This window comes from Ochotona princeps, chromosome 7, assembly GCF_030435755.1.
Source record: "Ochotona princeps isolate mOchPri1 chromosome 7, mOchPri1.hap1, whole genome shotgun sequence".
Classification (NCBI taxonomy): domain Eukaryota; kingdom Metazoa; phylum Chordata; class Mammalia; order Lagomorpha; family Ochotonidae; genus Ochotona; species Ochotona princeps.
In genome coordinates, this window is record NC_080838.1 from 76,847,157 (window position 1) to 76,872,037 (window position 24,881).

General features: G+C 39.0%; 1 protein-coding gene across 4 annotated transcripts in view; it reads right to left on the reverse strand.

The window, feature by feature from the left end:
* The window catches only part of ADGRL3 (adhesion G protein-coupled receptor L3), a 780,978-nt gene that overhangs the window by 322,150 nt on the left and 433,947 nt on the right, over positions 1-24,881 (reverse strand). For all 4 annotated transcript variants that reach the window (XM_058667263.1, XM_058667265.1, XM_058667264.1 and 1 more), the window contains one exon: positions 19,746-19,855. In XM_058667263.1, the coding sequence (XP_058523246.1) occupies positions 19,746-19,855 (110 nt within the window). The remainder of the gene's footprint in view (positions 1-19,745; positions 19,856-24,881) is intronic.

A 24,881-nucleotide genomic window follows, 5' to 3' on the forward strand; every position in this document is an offset into this window, starting at 1 on the left:
CAACAGCTTGCTTTTTTCCTTTCATTTTGTTTTCAAGATTTACCGACTTACTAGAGAGAGAAAGAGAGAGAGAGAGAGAGAAAGAGTTATGTTTCATCTACCTAATCACTTTCAAAATGTCTGTCAACAGCCTGGGCAAGACCAGGCCAAATCCAGGAGCAGAGAACTCCACGTAAGTCTTACATGTGAATCACAGGAACTCAATCAGGTGGGTCATCCTCAGGTACCGTCCAAGTGCCAGGAACAGGAAGCTGGGCTGGAATGTGGGCATCCTGCCTGGCAGCTGACCCGACAGTAACACAACACCAGGCCCTACTGAGCTTTCTGATGTTTTGTTATTGCTCAAATAGCATCAACTAGGTTTGTGTCAATGTGTTATCAAGACTTATTTTAATATGAATTTCACCATTAATATTACCTCTTCCTTGAATTTTTCACTAATTCTCTTTTTTTCTTTTTCCTTCTGTTTCTGTAAGACCTACTACATGACATTTTTATAGTTTGCTTTTCTAGCATTCTATTAGTTATTTGTGCATTTGTGTTATTTCAACCTGCTTGGTGGTAAACATTTTAAGGATACTGAGCTAATCTTTAGTCTGTAACAGACCATGAAATCAACACTAATTTTTATCTACAATGTTGAGTAATGTGACATATGACAGGATATGAACATGGACAGAAAAATACAATTCCTGACCACTCAGAACTTGGGGATAATATCACTTATCAATAATATACAGGACACTCAGTAAATACAGAGTGGATATGAGAAAACCTTCTGTTATGGTAAGTTTTTTTGTGATAGGTGTGTTTTAATATATAGCATCTCTAGCAACTAAAATTTAAATATGTTAACTGGCTCTCAAGTCTAAAATGTCCTTAAATAAATAAATCATCACTTAGTATGTAACATTAGTAAAGAGAAGGAATAAATGTAGCTTTTAAAAAAATTATTTATTTTTATTGGAAATACAGATATACAGAGAGGAGGAAAGACAGAGAGGAAGATCTTCCGTCTGACGATTCACTACCCAAGTGGTCACAATGGCTGGAGCTGAGCTCCAATCACAAGCCAGGAGCCAGGAGCTTCTTCCAGGTCTCCCACTCGGGTGCAGGGTCCTAAGGCTTTGGGTTGTCCTCCACTGCCCCCCTAGGCCACAAGCAGAGAGCTGGATGGGAAGTGGAGCTGCCGGGATTAGAACCAGTGCCATTATAGGGTCCCAGTATGTGCAAGGCGAGGACTTTAGTGACTAGGCTACCACACTGGGTCCAAAAATACAGATTATTAAAGTTAATCTGTCCTTTCGTGATGGAAAGAAAATTACCATAGAGGCAACATTTCACTTGATCATAACAGGTGAGGTTCTTAGGCAGACAGATCTTCAGTAGAGGAAGTACAGAGTTTCCTGAACAGGTGACCCCCCCGAGTGTGTGGGTTTAGCTAAGCTGCAGACTCAAGAATGACAAATCCAATCAAGAAATTCTGCCCTCACAACTTTACCAACACACTCACCTTGTCCGGTGCTTGCTTTAGTAACACATGCAGTTGATGACTGCATGATGACACAGAAAATATCATGGAGGCACTGTTGCATGCAGAGTACTTCACTGGGTACTGATATTTGCTACATAAAAAGTCAAGTATTTATTGCATAAAAATTCAATCAACATTTGTTGAACAGTGTTCACACCTCAGGTGTAGTCAAGATTTTTCGCAAGTTAAACTGACATGATGGGGCCGACATAACAGCCCGCATTGTGGAACAGCAGATAAAGCTGCCTCCTGCAATGGTAGCAGCCCACCTGAATGCTCGTTGGAGATCCAGTTGCTCCATTTCCACTTCCCTCAGGACCTGGAATAAGCAGTTGAAGTTGGCTTTAGTGTTTGGCTCCCTGCTCCCACATGGGAAACTAGGTAACACCTTCTGGCCCCTGACATTGGCTTAGCTTAGCACTGGTTGTTGCAACCACTCGTGGAATGAACCAGTGACTGCAAGAACTCTCCGTCTTTCTCCGCTCAGCTCTGAGATGCTGGTCTAACTCTCTCTAACTTTGATGATCAAATATAGAAATCTTCTTTTAAAAAAAGTTCATGCTCTTTCTGAAATTCATGAAACTGATGCATTTTAAAAGTAAAAATAACTTAATTTGTAAACTAGCAGAGGCACAAACATCACACGGTCCAAATGTGGTTGCCCACATTACAGATAGAACACAGAGGGTGTGCTCTCAAATGCCATCAACACCATCGAGAATGTAAAAGTAGTTTTAATAATTGTGTACTATATCAAGTATTTCTGCTCAGTGTTCGAAGCAGCAGAATTTTACACATCATTATAAACTGCCTGGAAAATGAATATTGGACTTAAGACCTGAAATCATATTTTCTACAAATGAATATTGGACTTCAAGCCTGGAAACACAATTTCTACTTTGAACACTCAGGAATCATTAACTGACTTGAGAAAGAACCTGCACTTCCCTGCTCTCAGAGGTGCACCCACAGTGTATCTGCTTCCCATTCCTGAGGACAGTCTTTACACAATTTCACAAGATGTGATTTAATACAAAGCTGAGGAAAGCTGACACCACCAGTTCTTTCTTGCCAAATATCGGAAAATTTAATTAAATAGACATTTGACTTCAAAAAGGCAATGTTGAAAACTAAATAAACTTTATCCTTTTAACCTTATTGACTGACCAAAGTAACACGAAAACATCAATACCTCATCCGCAATGAGAGCTCATGTTGGATGAACTTTGTCTGTGTCAGGGATGTCACTGCTAATGGAGGTGGCGGAGCCAGACTTAAAATCAAATTACTCTGATGTGACAACTTAATCTCAGACTTAACATAATCTTTATCCCACCAGTTTGAAACTGCTTGGTGATTTAACCCCATAGGTTTTAGGATCTAACATTGCAAGCTTTAAGCATGCCAGTTAAAATCTTTGGCATATCCTGTCTTCGATTCTCTATCATATGTAAAAAAATGAAAAGAAATGGCTGAGCAGGGTAGTCTAGCAGCTAAAGTCCTCACCTTGCACACACTGGGACCCCTATATGGATCTAATCAGGTTCTAATCCTGGTTCTAATCCCGGCAGCACTGCTTCCCATCCAGCTCCTTACTTGTGCCCTGGGAAAGTAGTAGAGGACGGCCCAAAGTCCCTGCACCCACGTGGGAAATCTGGAGGCGGCTCCTGGCTCCTGGGTTTGGATCGGCTCAGCTCTGGCCATTGCGACCATTTGCGGAATGAATCAGCGAACGGGAGATCTCCTCTCTACATCTGACGTTCCAATAAAAAAATAAAATAGATTTTTAAAAAATGAAAAGAAAAAATAATACACTTTGGTTGGAACTAGAGCGGTCCTTGACCTTTGAAACACTGGGGAGGCAGAGTGACGGTGGAGGAGCTAACTTGGTAATTCTACATACTTAAAGAAGTAAACAGTGATAGCAACAGTAGGTTAAAACATCGCAAGACGACAGCACAGAACAAAAGCAAACACTAACTGCTCAATTATTGCTTTTCTTCTCACTAACACTGGGATTTTTAAGTCTTACAAAGCTAAGAAGAAAAGAAAAAAATTAAGCTTAATTTTAAGTACTTTCCTTCATAGATTTTTCCCTGAGTTCTAAATTACTTGCACAAAAAGAGGTGCCACAGCAAATGAAATACAGTTAATAGGGACATGAGAGATGTGCTAAGGAGTTGAATGATTAGAATATATATTAATTACCATTATTAATATTATTCCATGAATGGTCGAAAACACACTGAAAGTATTGATTTTATATTTTAAGATTAAGGTCATTGAATCCATCAAAACATAAAAAATGTAAAATAGAATTGTTATATGGAACTGAATGGGGGGAAGGCCTAGTCAAAATTCAAAGATAAAATTATACCATCGATAGACTGAGACTGAATGGTGACAAATGGGCAGTGAAAAGACAGAACATTCAATCACCATAACCTTGATGGCATGATTTCTATATGGAGTGAGCAAAGTGTGGAGGAGAGGGGAGAAGAAAGGATTTCCAAGATTTCCAAGAGCTTTAACAGAGAAGACTAAGAGGAAGCAATTCGGCAGATATTACTGAGAAGGTCCGGTTCATGTAAGTCACAGAGCTTAGTCAATGAGAATGGAGGTGGTTATAACAGCCACGAAGGTGAGTTCTGAGGAAACAGAGTTGGATTCAAGAAAGTTTCTGATGATTTGTGGTAAAATGTTACTACTAAAGTTGTGAAGGAAGATTGCTGAAAATGGTTACCAGATAAGTTAATTACACCATTAAGCCAAGAAACCTACAGTGCTAGAGTCTTGCTGGCATTCCAGAAATGAAGGCCCGGCACAGTCTGGTCTTTTTCAGTGACACAGTGACTGAGCATCTCCTATTGTGTTTTGAATAGGTAAGCTTCCTGCCGGGACAGAAGATATTGACACTTCCGAAGCTGATGACATGTAAACTCTGCATACTGTCCAGGTTACCATACATTTACATGTAATACATGCCTTAAATGTTATCCAAGGCTAATCCTTGTCAGTGGTGTTGGGTTAGTCACCCTGCTGGAGAACCAAAGGCCGAGGTTTAATCTCGTTCCATTTTATGTTTGAACCATTGTAGCTTGAACCATAGCTCAGTAAGCTCCAGTGAGAACACAGGTTTCCTGCTCTCAAATGGACAAGGACCTCCCTGCTGTTGGAACAGAAAAAGCACATGGCTTGTAGTTTATACACAAATATATATAAATAAATATGTAGAGAAGGAATGTTTTTTCAATTGAATCCATCAGTTTGACATCAGTCATTGACCATTTACTTCCTCACACTACATGGCATTCTGAGGTTGACACTTGACAATCAGGCTTACTTGGTCACTAACCAACAAAGCTTCACATGTATGCAATTTAGAGAAACAACCCGTAGCAGGCTGAGAAATGGCCATCCCCAAGTATCCACACTCCAGTCCCTATCATCACTGTGTGTTTTATCTTTTAAGGCACAGGAAATGTGAAGATGTGACTGAGTTCATGGATTCTGAAGGTGAAGATGATCATGAATGATCCAATAAGGGAGACCTGACCTAATCATTTAAAAGGGAAGCAAAAAAAAATGTGGAGAAATATGTAAGGACAGAAATACAGGTTGGAATGATGTATTTTGAACGATGAAAAGGAAATGAGTCAAAGAAGTTAACTGCCTCAGATGGCTGCAAAGACCAAGCACCGATCCTTCACCAAAGGATTTGCTGCCCTGCTAAAGCCCTGATACTCCTGCATTTCTTTAATAGAACCTAAATGTGTGAACTTGAAGCTACCATGCCAGTGACTGTCAGTGTAGCATCAGAAAACAATGACAAAATCCTAACAAGGGCTTAGCACCAAAACTTAATACATAAAGTGACTGTTGGAGGCAGGTGTGACAGAACAACTGAAAGTGACATCCATCCATCAACCACAGTGTCCCTTCTTCGATCTCACACTAGCTTCGACAAACACTCCCAACTCCTGATGAAAACTGTTTTAAGTCAAACTGATGTCACACACAGGTCTTCACTTCTTGTTGGAGCAGAAGCAGCTTTTGTGCGATATAGGTGATAGCCTTTGCCTGCTCTCTGCTCTTTAGCATAACAGAAACAATAGGAATAAAAGATTCAAAGGGACTTGGATCTGAATCCCTAACTGGCAAGACAAACCTGCAAAAACTACTTTATTTATATTCTTAGGTACTTAATTTATAAAACAGAAATCATACCACCTAACTGAAAAGAATGCCAGGGAACACACTGATATTGGTCTCGTATATAAAGCATTTTGGTACAGTGATGGCACACGGGACTTTCTCAGCAAATAGTGCAACTAACAGGAAGAAAAAAATTGTTCCAGCAATTTCTCTTACTCCTCCTGTATTGTGACAATGAGGAAGAAAATCAAGTAGAAGAGTCACACTGTGTTTTTACTAAACATCCAAGAATGTTCTTCCTCAATCAGTTGTTTGCAGAGTCATCAGCTTCCAAGTTCCTGCAACTTCCACTCCAATCAGAGAATGAGGGGCTAAACGTTGAACTATCAGTTTGCATCAAAGTGTTCCCTAGCAACCACCATGAATATAAAATTTGATTAGAGTTTCTGTAAGAGTGTACAATCTACTTAAAGGATTAGAAGATAGATCAGATAATAAATGAACACCAATCAATGTCAGGATTTTAACTCATAAGAATACACCCAGAGATAGCATCTCAAGAGATGCTCTTGAGACATCTCAGTAGAATATGATATACTTTAAACTGCTTCACATTCAGAATTCTCTGATGCAGTTTTCCTCATTAATGAATATTCATACTATATAAAAGACTTGATAAAATAACTATACCAAATTGTTGGCCACAAACTATGTGTTCATTTGTTTTTACCTGTGAGACAGAGTGAGAAATAGAGCTCCCAATCAATCATTGATTCATTTGCTAAATGCCTGCAAAAGCAGGGCTGGGCTGGGGCTAAAACCTGGAAGTGGGAAATCAGTCCAGGCTCCACACCTGTGGCTCCGATTCTACTACTGCTTGAGCCACCATCTGCTGCTCCAAGGACTTGCACTGCAGCAAAGCTGGAATTGGGAGTCATGGCCAGGAACCAAACCCCGACATTCCCACAGGATTTGGAGGAGTCTCAGCTGCCAGCACAAACATCCACTTCAGGAAACTATTTTAATGTTGCTGCATGTATTACTTCTTAGAATTTTCAAAATCACCTTGAGGTAAATCGCAGGAACAAACATGGTTTTTCAAAAGCATCAGATTCGTCTGGGTATTTCTAGTCAACTGTGGGAAACATCACCATTAACAGTCATCAAAGAGAAGTAAAGGTCCCAGCTTTCCACAGTTAGGGTACATACATTTAAAGGCCAACTCGGCCCTTATAGGTTGGGCTCTAGGCACGAGATTTCCAGTGCTTTTAGAGGCAATGATAAACAGCAGTTTTAGCTCGCAGCTCCTGCTGGTTTCCAAACTACTGCCTGAGGATAAAGATAAGGCATTTTAACATTTAACAAATATCAACTGGTACCTGCAAAGAGCAGCAACACACAAGATGGGATCAGGCTCTCTACATCATCCTAAGCTGTGGAACTGCATAATGGATTCCTTGGTAAACCACAAATCATGGCCCATATTGATAAATAACTGGAGAAGTGAGGAGTCCAAAAGACAAGGAATAACATACTGGATACTTTATGATTGTTCATTCACTCTTAAAAGCATGACAAATGCCACCTGTTGTAGAGCAGTCATGCATAATTAATGGGAAGCAACTTTGGTATCTGAATGCATTTACTTTGTGTATTAGTGAGAGCGAGACACAGTGAAAAGAGGAATTTGTAGAGTTGGGCCTTGATAATAGCCCAATGATAACTTTTGCTAGGCAGGCAAGGGTTTTTGTTTGTTTGTTTGTTTTTGCTTGCTTGCTTGTGTGTTTTGTTTTTCTAAATCAAGCCCAGGACTGGCAAAACACAGATCGGGGCAGGCAGAATGCTAATACATAAGATTACAGTAGGATCTGATACAAATAAGTCAGGAGTTACCAATCCTTTTGGTGGTGAGAAATCACAAAGAATTGAATAAACAGAAAAAGGAAGTCTTGTTGTAAGAATATTTATCATTTCTCCTCCGACAAATCTAAATAAAAATTTGTCCTTTCTGACCCCTTTTCTGCTACTCTGAAAACTTTAATAACAAATGCACAACTTTAATAACAAATGAACACGGAGAGAACAAGTCAAGAAAAAAACATGGAAAGGAAAATTGTTATAACTTTTGCTTTAGGAGGGAATCATTCTTTCCCCATTAGTATTTTGCTTGTTTTAAAAATTGGGATAATTTCCACTATCCCTGAGAGCAATGTAAACAAATCAAGAAAAACTGAATTTTAAAAAATTGTGTTTTTTGCTCAGCGCAGTAGCCTAGTGACTAAAGTCCTCACTTTGCCTACACGAGGATCCCATATGAGCACCAGTTCTAATTCCACTGGCCCCACTTCCGATCCAGCTCCCTGCCTGTGGCCTGGGAAAGCAGTCAACGACGGCCCAAAGCCTTGGGACCCTGCAGCTGCATGGGAGTCCAGGAAGAAGCTCCTGGCTCCTGGCTTCAAATCTGCTCAGCTCCAGCTGTCGCAGCTACTTGTGGGGTGAACCAGTGGATGGAAGATCTTTCTCTCTCTCTCTCTTTCCTCCTCTCTGTATATCTGCCTTTCCAATAAAAAATCAGTAACTCTTAAAAAATGTGTGATTGTGTGCATATACTTTTTATTTTCACAGTATACATTTCCCTAAATGTTTTGAAGACTCTGATATGAAGTCTGTGAGGTTACCAATCACGGAACTCATTCCAAATCGCTCTAAAAGCTCAATCCGGAAGACTCACAGAGAGATTCAGATGCACACTTGACAGATTCTAAAAAGCAAGTGGTTAATGTTAAGTAAACACAAAAGCAAACTGCACATCCACCTTCCCTATACATGTTTACCTTCTGGTTCTCTCCAGGCAACTTTTGTATATATTTATGAAAAGGGCCACTGAGACACAGCAATACACACACAGATTGTCCATTCACAACACTGAGAAGGTTGGAATTTTGATATTTCCATATGCCATCAGTAGTTGACATATGTATAGCCCACAATGAAGGCAGACAACTAAAGGCATGCCTAAAAGGCATAAATTAAAAGGCATGAATTAAAATGAAGCATTGCATAGATTTCAATAAAAGAGTTTTTTTTAATGACTTAGTTATTTATTATTGGAAAGTTAGATATATAGAGAGGAGGAGAGACAAAGAGGAAGATCTTTGTCCCATGAATCACTCCCCAAGTGACCACAACGGCCAGAGCTGAGCTCTGATCCGAAGCCAGGAACTTTTTCTGGGTCTCCCACATGGGTGCAGGGTCCCAAGGCTTTGGAGTATCCTCAACTGCTTTCCCAGGACACAGGCAGGGAGCTGGATGAAAAGTGGTGCTGCCAGGATTAGAATTGGTGCCCATGTGGGATCCTGGCACATTCAAGGCGAGGACTTTAGCTGCTAGGCCACTGCGCCAGGCCCAACAGAATGTATTTTAACCTTGTACATTTTCAGGGGAAGCAAATATAATTATTTCCTGTATCTCTATATGACAGAAAATGATTCTAGAAATTTAAAAGGGATTGTACCTGGTAGTTAAGAGTCAATGAGTCCTAACTGTAAACATCTACTGACTTTTTCTGGGTCTGACCTTCATTTTTACAAAAAAGAAAAAATAAATATTAAGCTTTATTAAATTGGGCTTGGATTTCGTCAAAATTAAATTCTACTATTATAGCCTAAACAGAACACATCTAGAGTCACACAACAGGGACTCAACCAGAGTTTGGAATCAATGAATTTGACTGGCATTCAACTGAAGACATTTGAAGACACTGACATGTTCATATGGAGGAAGGATGCTCGTTAGGGATGGCAGAAATGGGGGCGGAGTTAACACCTCCTAGAATAGTATTCCTGGGAAATGGAGGCAGTCACCATTTAGAAAAGAATGGGAAGGGCAGCTATGACACATAAAGAGCCTAATAACTTCAGTGTGGTTCATGCGACTGCCATTGTCATCAAGTCTTGTCTAAAGCAGAAGCAGCCCAGCAAAACAGTGTGTATTCAGAGAAATTGCTTCCTGTACCTGAATCATCATTCTGAGGTTAAACAGATTGTTTAAAGGCTACATCCTACAGACCCTTTACACTAGCTCTTCCTGGTGGTTCAGAATGAGACTCAATATTCAACGGTGAGCTGAAGTAAAGCAGAGAATTAAGGTAGGCATTGGTTCTGCCGAACCAAAACAACGTTCAAGGGAAGCAGAGAATGCTATAACAACTCTAACTCCACAATATAGAAACTCATATGCACCCTCCAACACAAAGACACATCTCCCTTTCCTAACTCCCTCACTCTAATGATGCAGTTCATTAAATCTAAATAACCGAACACAGTGTCCCGTAGACAAATAGGTTCAACTTTCCCACTTTCATAAAATTAATGACAAGAATGGAGAAAAACATAACAATGCTAATTCATAGTGTTTCATTTCACATTCACTGAGGGATATTTTGTCTAGACAATTTCACATATCTCACAAAATATGATATCAACTACAAACTGGCCATCTCTGAAACATTTGGAATCAAAGGTGCCTGGGTTTCAAATTCTTTCAATTTTTGCAATATTTGTAGACACACAGTGAGACAGCACGCAGTCTGGCCATATGACTCATTTATACTTTGTACAAACTTACATAACCTAATGGCTTCTGATTGGCAGGCTTTTTTATTTCTCCCTGCCCAATAATGAGGTCAGGTGTGAAATTTTCACTTATGGCATTGTTACTAAAAAATTTCACATATTGGGCATTCCCATATTTCAGACTTGGAGGAGGCATTCTCAACCCGTAAAAAATATATTCAGCCACAAAAGTTTTGGAAATGACATTATTTTCACATGTTTTTACTACTTTCCTTCCAATGGGCTGTTTGTTTTGAAAACAGAATAATTTAATCCCACATGACTATTCTGTTCATTTAGGAAAAACTCTTGAAGCAAAGCTCTATAATTTCATTTCTGAAGATAAAGCAAAATGAACATGGTAAGTAAACCTCCAATTTTTATTTACATTGATAATAAAGTTATACTTCCCATACCAAACATTCTCCCAACTCTGATAATGCAATTAATTTTTAATATCTTCAGATCACTTTGCTTCTTTACTAATTAATGGCAAAGTGTACACTTACATATTATTAATCTATTGTAAGTTCATTAAAATCTCTCTAGATGCTCATATCATGTAATGTTTGTTTTACCCAAAGTAAGTTTGCCTTTAGGAGCCTGTAGTATAATGTCCTATTTTAGCCAATATGTTTTTAAAAAAGATTTATTTATATTTTATTGGAAAGGCAGATTTACAGAGAGAAGGAGACACAGAGAAAGATCTTCCATCTGTTGGTCACTCCTTAAATGGCTGCTATGGTCAGAGCTGAGTTGGTCCCATGCTGGGAGTCAGGAGTATCTTAGGGGTCTCTCACGTGGGTGCAGGGTCCCAAGTCGTTGAGTCATCCTGAACTGCTTTTCCAGAAGGAAGCTGTATGATAGTGGAGCAGCAAGGACATGAACTGGTGTCCACAAGGTGACACTGGAAGGTTGAATATTAGCCAGCTGAACCAATGTGTCTACTGGCCGTATACAATATATTTTAAGGGGAAGGTCTTTTTATTCCATTTAATTTTTCGAGTAATTTTGGGTCTGAACAAATCCAAGAGAACGGAAACAAACTGTTATTCCATGACCAAGCCAATGCTTGTCGGTAGCTCTCCAAGTCTGGTTCCCTTGCGGTGACCTGAACGGCTGCAATCACACTGCTTCTCTCGGTATCTCCACAGGCTGCCCTCCTCCTTGCAGCAAGGTCAGCAGAGTGGCATTTGCCTTGGCTTTGAAGTTTCTACACAGACTTTCTGCCTGTTTTATTCTCATTCTTCAGTCTCAAACACCCTCCTGTAAGTACTCTTTCATTCACCTTATGTAAGCCAGCCCTTTCTCATCACAGAATCCTGTTTCTTTTCTTCCAATATTTGACCACAAACTTTTTTGTGTTTCATGTAGCAGCTCATGTTGTCATTGTTTGTCTTAACCCAGGACTGTATAGCTTGCACACTGATTTCCCGACCAATAAACTCACTTAATAGAACTATTGTTGGTGGAAGTATCTACTACTGTCTTTGCTAAATTTAAGAAAAAGACAAATATCAGCGATGTGCAGTTAAAAATGTTGAGAAAGGACCTGGCGTAGTAGCCTAGTGCCTGAAGTCCCTGCCTTGCAAGCCCCAGAATTCCATATGTGCTCATATTCTAATCCCAGTAGTCCTGCTTCCCATCCAGCTCCTTGAATGTGGCTTGGGAAAGCAGTCGAGGATGGCCCAAAGCCTTGAGACCCTGCACCCACGTGGGAGACCTGGAAGAGATTCCTGGCTCCTGGCTTCAAATCTGCTCAGCTCTGGCCATTGCAGCTGCTTGGGAAGTGAGCCAATGGATGGAAGATCTTCCTCTGTGTCCTCCTCTCTGTATACTTGCCTTTCCAATGAAAATAAATAAATCTTTTAAAAATGTTGAGAAGAAGTTACATTTGGATAGAGATTAGACAGAACATTTTTGGAATTGATTCATCAAGAGTCCTTACGAAACTCCCTTAATTCAAATAGCTGGAATATCCATACAGACAGCATTTCTTCTTTTCGTTTGTGTTTGTACCTGAGCTGACTCGTACTTTTTCAACAAATTCTTCCTGCTTTAAAGCTTAAGTTGGATCAAACTGTCTTTCATAGATTTGGAAATCATCCTTTCTTAAAAAGATTTCATTTGATTACAATTCAGAAATGGTTCACTGTCTTCTCCACCTTGCAGCATGCCACGGACACTGGTCGTCGAGGAGCCACAGCAAGGCAGGAGCTCAGAAGCTTGTCTTGCCCACCCTCACCATCATCTGCCTCGCTTGCATTTCGTATGTATGAAAACACAGAACTGAGTTAGTTTTATGCTTGTCATCCAACTTACTGCATTAAGCATGCCATCTACTAAAAACAATAGTTCCCCAAATTTCATGGAAGTTTATTTACCCTTCGGCTTTCAGTCCACAGAGTTAGATCTGGACATATGTCTCTAAACGATCTATTCCACGCCTGCTGCTCATGTCAAAGGCTAAACTAACACAGTGATTTGGAGACCCTGAGTTCCACCTGATGGATTCCCTAGAGGAGAGAATATTTGCTTATTTATTATTTATTTAGTAGGAAGGAGACAGTAAGAATGAGAGAGGAAACACTCCAAGGACGGCCAGAGTAGTCTCAGGAGAGTGGAACTCTTCTGTACTCAGGCGGCAGAACCCCAACTCCATGAGCCATCCCCTCTGGCTCCCCAGGGCCAGAACTAGCAGGAATCAAGAGTCAGAGCTGGAATTAGAACCCAGGAACTCTGGTGCTGAATGTGGGAATTCTAACTGGAGTCATCTAAGCTAGGGCCAAAGCCATGGGTCCAGAATTTTGTTTTACTATTATTATTATTATTAATATCACTATTGCCACAGTGCTTAGCAATAGATCTTGACTGGGGAAAACAGGTATCCAAGCAAGGGACACAAGCTACTTGAGAACAGTTGCCATATATTTATGAAGCAACGGGATAAAGGTTAGGACAGTTTAAGATTGAGACATTAAAAAAGAATAACTAGGGGCTGATATGGTGGCTGAGTAGCCTATTCCTCTGCCTGTGGTGCTGTAAGGGCACTGATTTGTGTCCTGGCTGCTTCATGTCTGATCCAGCTCCCTGCTTTTTTTTTTTGAAGATTTATTCATTTTATTACAGCCAGATATACACAGAGGAGGAGAGACAGAGAGGAAGATCTTCCGTCCGATGATTCACTCCCCAAGTGAGCCGCAACGGGCCAATGCGCGCAGATCCGAAGCCGGGAACCTGGAACCTCTTCCAGGTCTCCCACGCGGGTGCAGTGTCCCAGTGCATTGGGCCGTCCTCAACTGCTTTCCCAGGCCACAAGCAGGGTCCAGCTCCCTGCTTTTATGGCCTGGGAATGCAGTGCAGAATGGTCCGAGTCCTCGGACCACTGCACCCATGTAGAAGATGGCAAGGAGGCTGCTGGGCTCCAGAGTCATCTGGGTGGTGAATCGGCAGAGGGAGGATGTTTATGCTTCTCCTTATCTCACTACAGATACACTCTCAAATAAGAATAACAAATCTTTAAAAAAGGAAGGGTGACTATGTTCTACCTGCCTGTGCTGTTCTCTGCTTGGAAGACAGCAGTTTTTATTAAGAGCTAACATAATAATCACTGATTCCTTTACAACGCATGGATTATGTTGCATGCAAGATACTGAATCAGGAACTATTTGGTAGAGGAAAATGAAAAAAAAATGTCAGGAGAAAAGGGAGCAGAATAAATAAATAATTTTTGTTGCTCTTGTTATAAATATCACCTTAAAAAAGAGTTTATATAACCGAAACTTGCCGAGGAAATAACATTTAAACAAGATGAGCCTTGCCATATCATATGGAGACGTGCAGAGCAGGAAAAGAAATTCTTTGTCTGTAGCATTCTTGAGGAAGACAACCACAGTCATTGGATAGTTTGAAGAAACTAAAATTTGTATCAGACATGTTCGTAACAGATCCTTTTCTGAGTTAATAAAGTCTTAACCTGATTTAAAGAGTACTTAACAGACTAACAATGGATATTATTCCTTTGAGGAAACATTTGACGATTTTTCCCTTTGTGAAAAAAAAAAAACAAATTTGAGAGGCAGAGACATATATAAGTATAAAGAGAGAGAGAGACAGAGAGAGAGAGAGAGAGAAGTGGGAGAGAGAGAGAGAGAGGTGGGAGAGAGAGAGAGAGGTGGGAGAGAGAGACAGAGAGAGAGAGAGGTGGGAGTCAGAACTGTGAGAGAGAAAACAGGGGAGACAGAGCACACTTCCATCTGCTGGCTTACCCACTTCCCAGCCACCCACCAAGGCCTAGCTGCACCGGAACAAACCAGGAAACATGAAATTAATGCAGGGGTTTCACGTGGGGACTGGAATGCTATTATTTCAGCCACTGCGAGGGCCATGGCCTGGGCCAGAGGGGCTGGAGTCAGTAGCAGCAGGCAGACACTGACCCCAGCAGGCTAACGTCGAATGAAGAAATCTTAATTACAAGACCAAGTGCCTGCAATTAAATTGCTTTTTGTATTTCTAGTATTCCGTCGAAATTTATTGCATATCTCCTGTGTATCTAAAACTGGGAAAGATACTATGGGATTAAGAATTAAAGATATCTTGATATTTTTGTGATGTTTCTGAAATCAAAGATTTTGATTAATTTCAGCACAAGTTTAAAACTATGCACTTATTTCCACCACACTAACTGAAATAGTGCATACTAAATACATACTGTTTTGAAAATTAGTGGCAAAATGTAATTAACTATATTAAATACTTAAAGACATTTTAAGCAAAATGAGACAAGAGACAAAGTTAACAATGTATAATTATTCATAAAGATTAATTTCCATTAAGATGCACTCATATATGGTTTTGCAAAGATAACTATTTACATAACTACCCCAATGATGGATGTGAATGGTGAGAATTTATTAAATGCTGTAACATGAAACCAGTGTACTCAAATATTTATTTTTAACAGCTCTCCAAATTGTATACCTCCTTCACCTCTCGATTTCTAAGAAAATCCACCATGAGAGAAGATTATCATGAGAATTAGTAATATGCACGGTGTGATGCTGAAAAGAAGAAATAACAATGAACTGATCTGAAAAGCTGCCTTGTGAGGAAAGAGCTCTGTTTGAGTGTACTGCATGCCTGGAACAATAGACTGCCGGCCAGCAGGATGCAGACTGGCCTCCGTGCTCAGAAGCACTTTAAGTGGGAGGGTCCTTGCTTTGTGTTTTCTTCCCCAACACCAGCCATCCGTGTAACCAAGCTAAAGGAAGGCAGCTGTACTTGAAGGTCTCACATTTCAATCCCAAACCAGGTCGGAAGGGATGAGAAGAATTGGAAGATGAAAAACAAATTGTGGTATTACTGATGGGTGAGGTTTAACCTCTTGAATACGTGGGTCAGCTCCTGGAGAGAAAACACCCACCAAGGAGGAAATTGAAACCTCAAAGAAAAGGCAAAGGCTATAAAAGTCACAGTGGAACTGAGGTGTGACAGGAGAGGAGGAAAGAATTGATTCATCCATCCCAAGCTTGGCCAGAAATATAGCTTATAGGAGGAAATAAGAAAATACAGGACTAAGAACTTACTACTCAGAAAAGAATAAATAAATAGTGAGTCTACACAATGAATTCAAGTCACTCAAGTTAAGCAATTTCATTAGTTCATTGTGAGCCACTCATTTTCATTTTTTTCTTTCGTCCTGGTGCTTGCAAAGAAAATCCTATCATTTGATCCACTCAGCGTTTAATTCATTCAGGATGTTCTTTCTGGAATTGTCATTGTTTAATTATGCCCTTACATGCTGACTCTTCGAGTTCTGTGCAAAGATCATCGCAAGTTTTCTCAAATATTTCTATTATTGGCAATATATTTAGTTACAATTGATACTTTACTTTTTGTTAAATTTACCTGCTTTTTAAAATATCTATTTTTTATTTACTTGAAAAGACAGTTATGTAGAGAAAAACAGAGACAGATGTTCATGTTCTGGTTCCCTTTGCACATGGTGACAAAAGCCAGGGTTGGGCCAGGCCAAAGCCAGAAGCCCGGAGTTTCCCTCTGAGCTCGTACTATGGCAGCTGGGCTAAGACTAGAAAGCTAAGACTAGAAATGGTGCCCATTGCTGGCTTATTCCGCTGTGCCACAACAGCAGCCTCTAGGATTATTTTCTTACTGACAGTATTCTTAAAGAAAAGAATCAACAATATTTCTTCCAAAATCACTATTAAGAGGAACATATTTAAAATACTACATACTCAGGAACTACAGTCACTGAGATAAGTTCTCAGAAACATGTGGTTTGGTGATGCTATGATTTGGGGAACATCGCAGTGAATACCACTACAAACCTCCACGGCCGAGCCTACTAGACACTCAAGTGAGGGTTACAGCCCATTTCTGGCAGATTACAAGCCTATATAGCATGTTACTATGCTGAGAGCTACAGACAACTGCAATACGCAGGTATTCATGAATCTAAACATGGAAACGACACACTGAAATCCCAGGCACTAGAAGAATTGCAGTTCCCCTATGATCTTCTGGGACCACTGACATTTCTGCAGTCTACTGTTGATCAGAACATTGCTACACACCAGTCCGAGATCTTAAATGCAAAAATGAAAATGGATATTAATGAACTGTAAAACAAACAGAACCTAATTTGTTTACTTAGTAGCTTAATGAGAAGATTTTCCAATATTACTGTAAAATCCTAAAGCTGAAGACTGGTATATATCAATGCAATAATGATGTTTTGTCGAGAATCATAAAGATATCATTAAGTACAGGCTTATGTCTAGCACTGATAATTAAAAAACTCATTCTAAAGAACAAGTGGTGTTTTAATGGAGAAACATAATTTGTGTTATAAAGCCCCATGAATTTCTTGGGAAAACTAAAGATGGTAGTGATTTGCTTGCTCTAATAAAGGAACAGAACTTTCTTAAAAATCATTTCCAAATGACTCTTCCCAAAACCTCAAAAAAGCCTGGACTACTAAAGACACATTCCCACACCTGTGAGTACGGCACTGATGAGCATTTTAACTAGTGCGTATCAATCAAGACCAAATAACTCATGAAAACACAAAAGGAAATATCCATGTGGTAAAATACTGATATCCCTGCATCAGAAGGCCAGGTATAGAGACAGATTCGAACACTGGCTGTGGCATTCTCTAGCTAGTTTACAGTTTTAAAAGAAGCATTTATTTCAACCCACCAAGTTTCCATTTCCCCTTCAGTAAAATGATACTACCACCTAAGAATTATGTAAGAATAAAATGATAGATTAATGTATGTGAACATTTAATTCATCTAAAAATGCCAATAAATGGCAGATATTTTCATCTTTTCATCAGTGGAAAAATCGTATTTCCTATGTAAGGAAACAGTCCAAATCTGTGAGTATATCAGCGACCATCCCCTTAGTGAAATCCAGAACGTCTTAGGCATTATGCTAGAACGGAAACATCCAATCTTTTTGTGAAGTGATTAGACTTCATTCTAAACCCCAACTTTCTGACTGTCTTTCTGCACAACAAACCCACTTGTCCAATCACTATTTTTGGTGGTTTCTACTTTCTTTATTTTATTTTTAAAAACATGTTAAATTTGCCAACTGTATTCTGTATTGCATTGTTAGCCCAAACAGACTGAAGACTGATTTCCGCAAAATCATCATGGTACATGATGCAAATCAAACCACCCTCTAGAGGGGGTACACTTGAATTGATCATTCTTATTTAATGAAATAATCACATAAGTACTTTCATAATAGAGACATACTTCTACTGGAGTCAGCAAATGTTCAAGATCACCAGAAATGTCAAAATATAGGGTACAAGAAGGACAAATTGCACATCTCTGAGAATTTACGAGAGACAGGCAACCTGTGGCAAACTGTAATTCTTCCATGCAGAAGTGTGTAAGCAAGTTTAAGTGGCTGATACCTCAGACTGTGTCTGGCAGAGGATTCTAGAGTAGCTATCCTCAAAGAAATTCTGAAACAATACAGGAAATTGAATAGCCAGCTATGAAGTTCCTACTTTAAAAAATATGTATGAAATCTACAATCTGACATTCCGTTGCAGCTTTGTGCTTCAATACAGGAAAATACAAAACATGAGCATACAGCTCCTTCAATTACCTTTGAAAAACAAGATCCATCATACTGTATCTTTTTTAAAGACTTCTTAAAAGAAAAGAGTCTACATATTTCATCATGATCTCATTACACAATCCAGGTGTAACTGCCTCAGTTCTATGACGGTCAATGTCACTTAACACTTAGCGGTAAACAGGACCTTCCTGTTTTCACAGAAGGTCCTATGGAGGTAACAGTGGAAGCAATGACGATTTGAGATTTGAATAAAATCTATACCATTACACTTTCTCACAGTGAAGATCGGCCTATAAAATGTGATGAAGTAAATTTTGTCCATTCAACTACACTATAAATATAATAAATGAACATGTCTTCTGACAGCTTTCATTCCTGTTTTTACATTTTAATTCTTTTTTTCTTTTTTTTTCCTCTCCTACCCTGAGGATGCACATTCCTAATTCATGAGCACAATGTGGCTTCTTCCAATAAGCAAGAATGAGAAGTGCTTAAAAAGGTGTCCCAGCACAGTACACCTGCTGTGCCCGGACATCAAAAGAAGGCGGGACTTGGGTTTTGTCTCTGATGCCACGTGTTTTCACCTCTGGGATGAGTGAACCTCTAACAGGAAAACGCAGGATTTGCTGATTTTCAGTAACAAATCCCACGAACAACTGACTAGTCAGACAAAAAAAAAAAACATGCTTTGAGACAGTGATTCTTTCCTTGGATATAAAAATAATATTTTAGATTGCTTGATTCTTCTTTATTCCTGTGGAAAGAACAAACTGTCATATCTCATTGGAACTTCAAGGATGCAAAGCCAGAGTTTTCTTCAGGCTGTAAAAAAATGCATTCAAGGAATACTTTGAGTTCAAGTACACCTTGCCTTTTCCTTTCCAGTCTATTCTCTCTGGGTGAATATATTTCTAATTCACAAAATGTTGATAGCGCATGAGGCTTAGACATAACTGCTCCTATCAAATCCAAAATGCTTCGAGACTGATATGAATACAAGAATATTTCACTCCCCGTTGGCTTGTACCTGAAGGGATGCACACCTCACAAGCCACTGCTTCAACCTGTTTCTGAATATTTTTACATTAGGAAAAGAGCGTTAGAAGAGTACTGCAACACAGCTTCAAAATTCTACACTGCCTATCCATAACGATGGCATTTCATTCTTTCACTGGTGGGCAGGATCTACAACTTCAAAAATTAAAAGTAGACTGCCTCTTGTTCCCCACATAACTTTTGTGGTTACTTTTATGCTCTCCCAGTGATTATATTGTCAGTGCATGCATAATAAAGTTGAAGATAAAGTACAGGAGTATACATACTGTAGGGGACACATTCATACTGCACTTCAAGGTATTTGTAGGTTCCTGGACACGGGTCTGGAAAAACATCAGGGCCTGCCACCACTGCACACTGCGTTCTGTTGTTGCATCTAGAGTCAGAAGAACAGAGAAGAAACAGTAAGGTTACACACAGTTAGCAATATCAATACCACCTTGATGTTCACTGTTTTAATACAGACTTCAAAAAGGTTTTGCCTGTTGCAGGGCTTTGGGCTTGTTAAGGAAACACCTAAACTGTATAATGGACTTATGACTGTTTTTGAAGGACTACACTATTGCAATAAAAGAGAAGAAATCAGAGGAAGAAGGGAATTTGGGTGGGTGGGGGGATCCCAGAGCCTACAGAACTGCTATCATGGAATAATAAAATAAATTTTAAAAACCTATCCATTCAGTGTGCTCATGTTAACTAATTTAACAATTTCATTGAACACAGCAGGATTCTGAGTTAAAAGTTAAATAGTTGTAACGTAACATGAACAGGATACAGGCAATGTGAAGACAACAGAACATTTAAAAGGAAAGACTCGGCCCGTAGCTGGCGCCCACCCCCCAAAGATGCAATGAAACAGAACAACTACAGAATTTTATTAGACAGCAGTCAAATAAATTCTGATTATGCAGACATTCATTTAAAGGCACCTGGAAACCTGTAGTTCAGGTTAACATGTGGCGCAATGCATTAAGACACTGTCTGTAATATCAGAGTCACATATGGTTGCTGGCTCCTGTCCTGACTGTTCCACAATTGATCTAGTTCCCTGTTACTGGTCTAGAAAAAGCAGAACAGCCCAAGTGTTGGGGCCCCTTCTAACTGTGAGGAAGGACATGATAAGGCTCCTGGCTTTGACCTGGCCCAGCTCTGGCAGTTGTTGCCACTTAGGGGGTAAACCAGCACATGAAAGATCTCTCTATCTCTCTCTTTCAAACAATCTTTTCAAAATATAAACAGCAGTTTAGAACCTTTATTAAGATGAGAAAGCCTGCCAAACCTCATATTTAAATATTAAAATCCATAGTGTAGTCTATGGGCATTTAATATTATTGACTACAAAAGCAAATTATTTTAAAGAACCAATTTCACATTACTGTCTTCTGCTGAACAGTAATCACACAGATAATTTATCACAAATGTCAATATCCTATAACCTAAAAATATGAATTTAAATTTCTAAGGAGAATAACTTAATAACAATATTGAAACAGATACATGAATTTGATCACTTTTGTGGCAACTAGGCTAAACTGATTTGGATCAATTTATTCATAGTGAAAATGCACAAAATGAAATTAGCTTTTGCTCTGAAAATGACATTCAAGGACACAGGGACCTCTTTACTGTAAACTTGCCTCAGAAGCACTCTAGATTCAGTAATTCATACATAAGTGCATTCTTGGTGCAATATGCTGGTTTTAGTCTACCTACCAGCTGGGCACTAAGTGTACTCGATGACACTCCTTTCCCTGTTGGGAGTTCTTGTTTATTCATTCAGTAATATAATTTCAAGGCTAGAATCTTCCATCACTCTCTTAAAAAGAGTTTTGTTCTCTGAAGAGACCTGAATCTCAGAACACTTGGTAGGAAAGAAACTGACAATACAAGGAGAAGGTGGCACACAACACACGTTGATTCACAGTGAAAGTATGGTGCGTTGTAGTTTTGTCAGCCTTAATGAGAATTTCTTTTCATTCTTAAATTAAAAAATGACTCTTAAAAATGCATTGTGTTAGTCACCACAGGGTGGTCCAGCAGCTCAATTCCTTGCCTTGCATGTGCTGGGATCACATACGCATGCCGGTTCATGTACTGGTGGCCCTGCTTCCCGTCCGGCTCCTTGCTTGTGGCCTAAGAGGACAGTGGAGGATGAATCAAAGCCTCGGGACCCTGTGCCCATGTGGGAGACCTAGAGGAAGCTCCTGGCTCCTGGTTTTGGATCGGCTCAGCTTCAGCTGTTGAGGCCTCTTGGGGAGAGATTTGTTTATTTTTATTGGAAAGTCAGATATACAGAGAAGAGGAGAGAAGAGAGGAAGATCTATCTGCTGATTCACTCCCCAAGTAATTTCAATGGCCCGAGCTGAGCTGATCCAAACCCAGGAACCCAGAGCCTCCTCTGGGTCTCCCATGCGGGTACAGGGTCCCAAGGCCTTGGGTTGTCCCCAACTGCTTTCCCAGGCCACAAGTAGGGAGCTGGATGGGAAATGGAGCCACCAGGAATAGAAACAGTGCTAATATGGGATTCTGGAGCTTGCAAGGTGGGGACTTTAGCCACTAAGCCACTGCTCTGGGCCCTTGTACTTTTAAAATCACATACAATACAATCTATCAGAAATTATGCCTGAAGTCAAATGAAATTTTTTATCAATTTTTCCATAATATATCTTAGAAGAACATATTCGTAACTCAAATTTGAGGTTCTAGAATACCAGGCATCAATATACTCATTATGAAAGTCATCTGAACATCTGTTACAAAAAACTTAGAAATCATCAGGAACAGGAACATACTTCAAGTAGATAAAATGAAAAGTGAAAGCATATTCTGTAAAATTAATATTCTGATCTCTAGTTATCAAATTGTGAGAATTCTTTCTCACATATAAAAAATATATCAACATATTTATCTTATCTGTATCTTTTCATCTGTATATATTGTTTATATAGTGAATACATTCTATGTATCAGATATTCATATCATATAAAAATACATTAGTCTACATAAATATGCAACAGAATTTGCTTTCTCTGTTGCTTTTGTATCCATCAATACAGTCTGATATATATGCAAATATATACATATATTCTACCTTATATATATATCTTCCATATTTATGGTCCACATATATTCTATTTGAAATGTATATATATATTTCCATTGATATACACTGTTTTATTTCTGTTATCAACTTCATTTTCACATCTCTGTAGTTTTTTTCATTTTCAGATACAGATGGATAACCATGAATCTTTTTTTTATGTACACACACACACACACACACACACACAGACCCCACACACAAACACACACGCACACACACACATTTGTGAGGCAGACAGGGAGATCTGTCCTGAGCTGGTCTTCTCCCCAGTTGCCCCACAGTTGGGAAGTCAGTGCTGGCTTACTCTGCCGGGGCAGGGACCCACCTGCTTGGGACTTGAGCTAACCTGATAGGGTGCGCATTAGCAGGAACTTGGAAATGCAGGTGGAGACTGAACTCAAAACACAGTGACTCCCACTGGGATAAAGGCATAACAAATGTCACCTTCACTGTTGTGACAAACATATTTCCTATTTATATCAATAGTTATCATGAGAGCAAAAAGGTTAAATGTTTGTTACACAGGCAACAAGAATCAGAACAGATTCAGTTACAAGACCAGATTCTACAACAGACCTGGGCACTGTTCATGCCAGTGTTCCTACCACTAGAACTCAAACAGCACTACTTTAGAACAGTCGCTGCAAAGCAACTTCATGTTCCGATACTATCTCTCTGTCAATATTAAATTTAAATTGAATTCTTAAAACTCACATGGAGAAAGGCTGACTCAATCTCTGTATGTTACTTGTGTACAAAATACACTACAATACTGATTATTTAAAGGACTATGTGGAAAGCATAAATTAATGGTTCCTTCGAAGTTTTCTTGGTTTATATTTTAATAACTCCAGCATAAGATCTGATCAAAGAAATTTGAACAATTTATTCCCAAGATAATACTCCCATAGTTACTTCAAAATTGTCAAAAATAAATCCATTCCATAATTCTATACTTGAAAAAGAAAAATAATCCAGTGTTCTCATGTGCTTTAAACTCAGCTGTTTCATTGATTTCTTTTTATAAATATAAATTAAAAATGAATTTCAGTATCCCTCATGTCTTATATTAAAGATATTTTTAAACCCACAACAAAGGATGATAAAAGAGTGCAATAATATTGTCAAAATGCATCCTAATCCACTAATACCGAGAAAATATTACAATCTTATAAAAGTATTAGAGGCATTATTTGAAGTTTATAAAATTTTCAGAATGTTTCCATGATAAATGTGCTATTAAAATAATTTCCACACCAACATTACAGTCCTCATGAAACATGAGAAAATGACAGTGATAAATGCTAGATAGAATTCCCAAAGAAAGTAGGGATTTATGTTTTCATGTACATACTGGTTATTTTGTTACTTCCAAGTGCTTTTGTGCTTCTATGGAAATGCATTAAAAAGATAAGAATATTGCATAGGTACAAGGCACACTTCTCTGATTTGTTGTTCTCATTATTAAAATTAGTCACGTGATTCAGGAAGTCAATGAAGGTTCATTATACACAGACTGAGGAGTCTATCCGAAGAACGCTCACAACACAGAGGAAATGACAGGCTAAACACAAAACCAAATCTGTGAATTAGGAGTCAACACAGGAGAAAACATATTCACACTATATCACACGATAAGCTTTACTGTGCGATACCCTAACAAAAGTCCAAGATGCACAGCAAAACCAGTTCAACGTATGAAACTCTTCAAACTCAGAAATGCATTTTATCTTTTAACTTTCTCTCGGAAGACTCCACATGCTGCTGATCACGTCTACATACATAGTGCATGATGACCGCACAGATTCACACTTCACCAACAGAATACAAGAAGTTCGTTTTCTCTAAATCCTCATCTACTTTAATGTTTTGTCTTTCTGACAATACTGATCCTACCAGGTGATAGAGGACATTTCACTGTAATTATGATTCACATTTTAACGAAGATGCATGGACTCTGCACCTTTAATACACCTGTTGGCAATTCATTTTTATTTGAGAAAAGTTTGTCGGTCTCCTGCCAATTTCTTATACTGGGTTATTTGTTTTCTTACTATTGAGTTATTTGAGTTCCATATATGTCTTGTGTATTAACTCTCTACGACACACATATATAGAGAAATGGAACATAAGAGAGCCCCCAAATTTAGGGAAAATTAATCTTCAACAAAAGTACCAGGAATACAAAATAGCAAATAGGCCATCTCTTCCAGTGTAATTGGAGAAGGTAGAAACTCATACATGAAAGAATAGTATGGATGTTTTTTGCTACTATTCAGAAATCATTTTGGACCTGGCA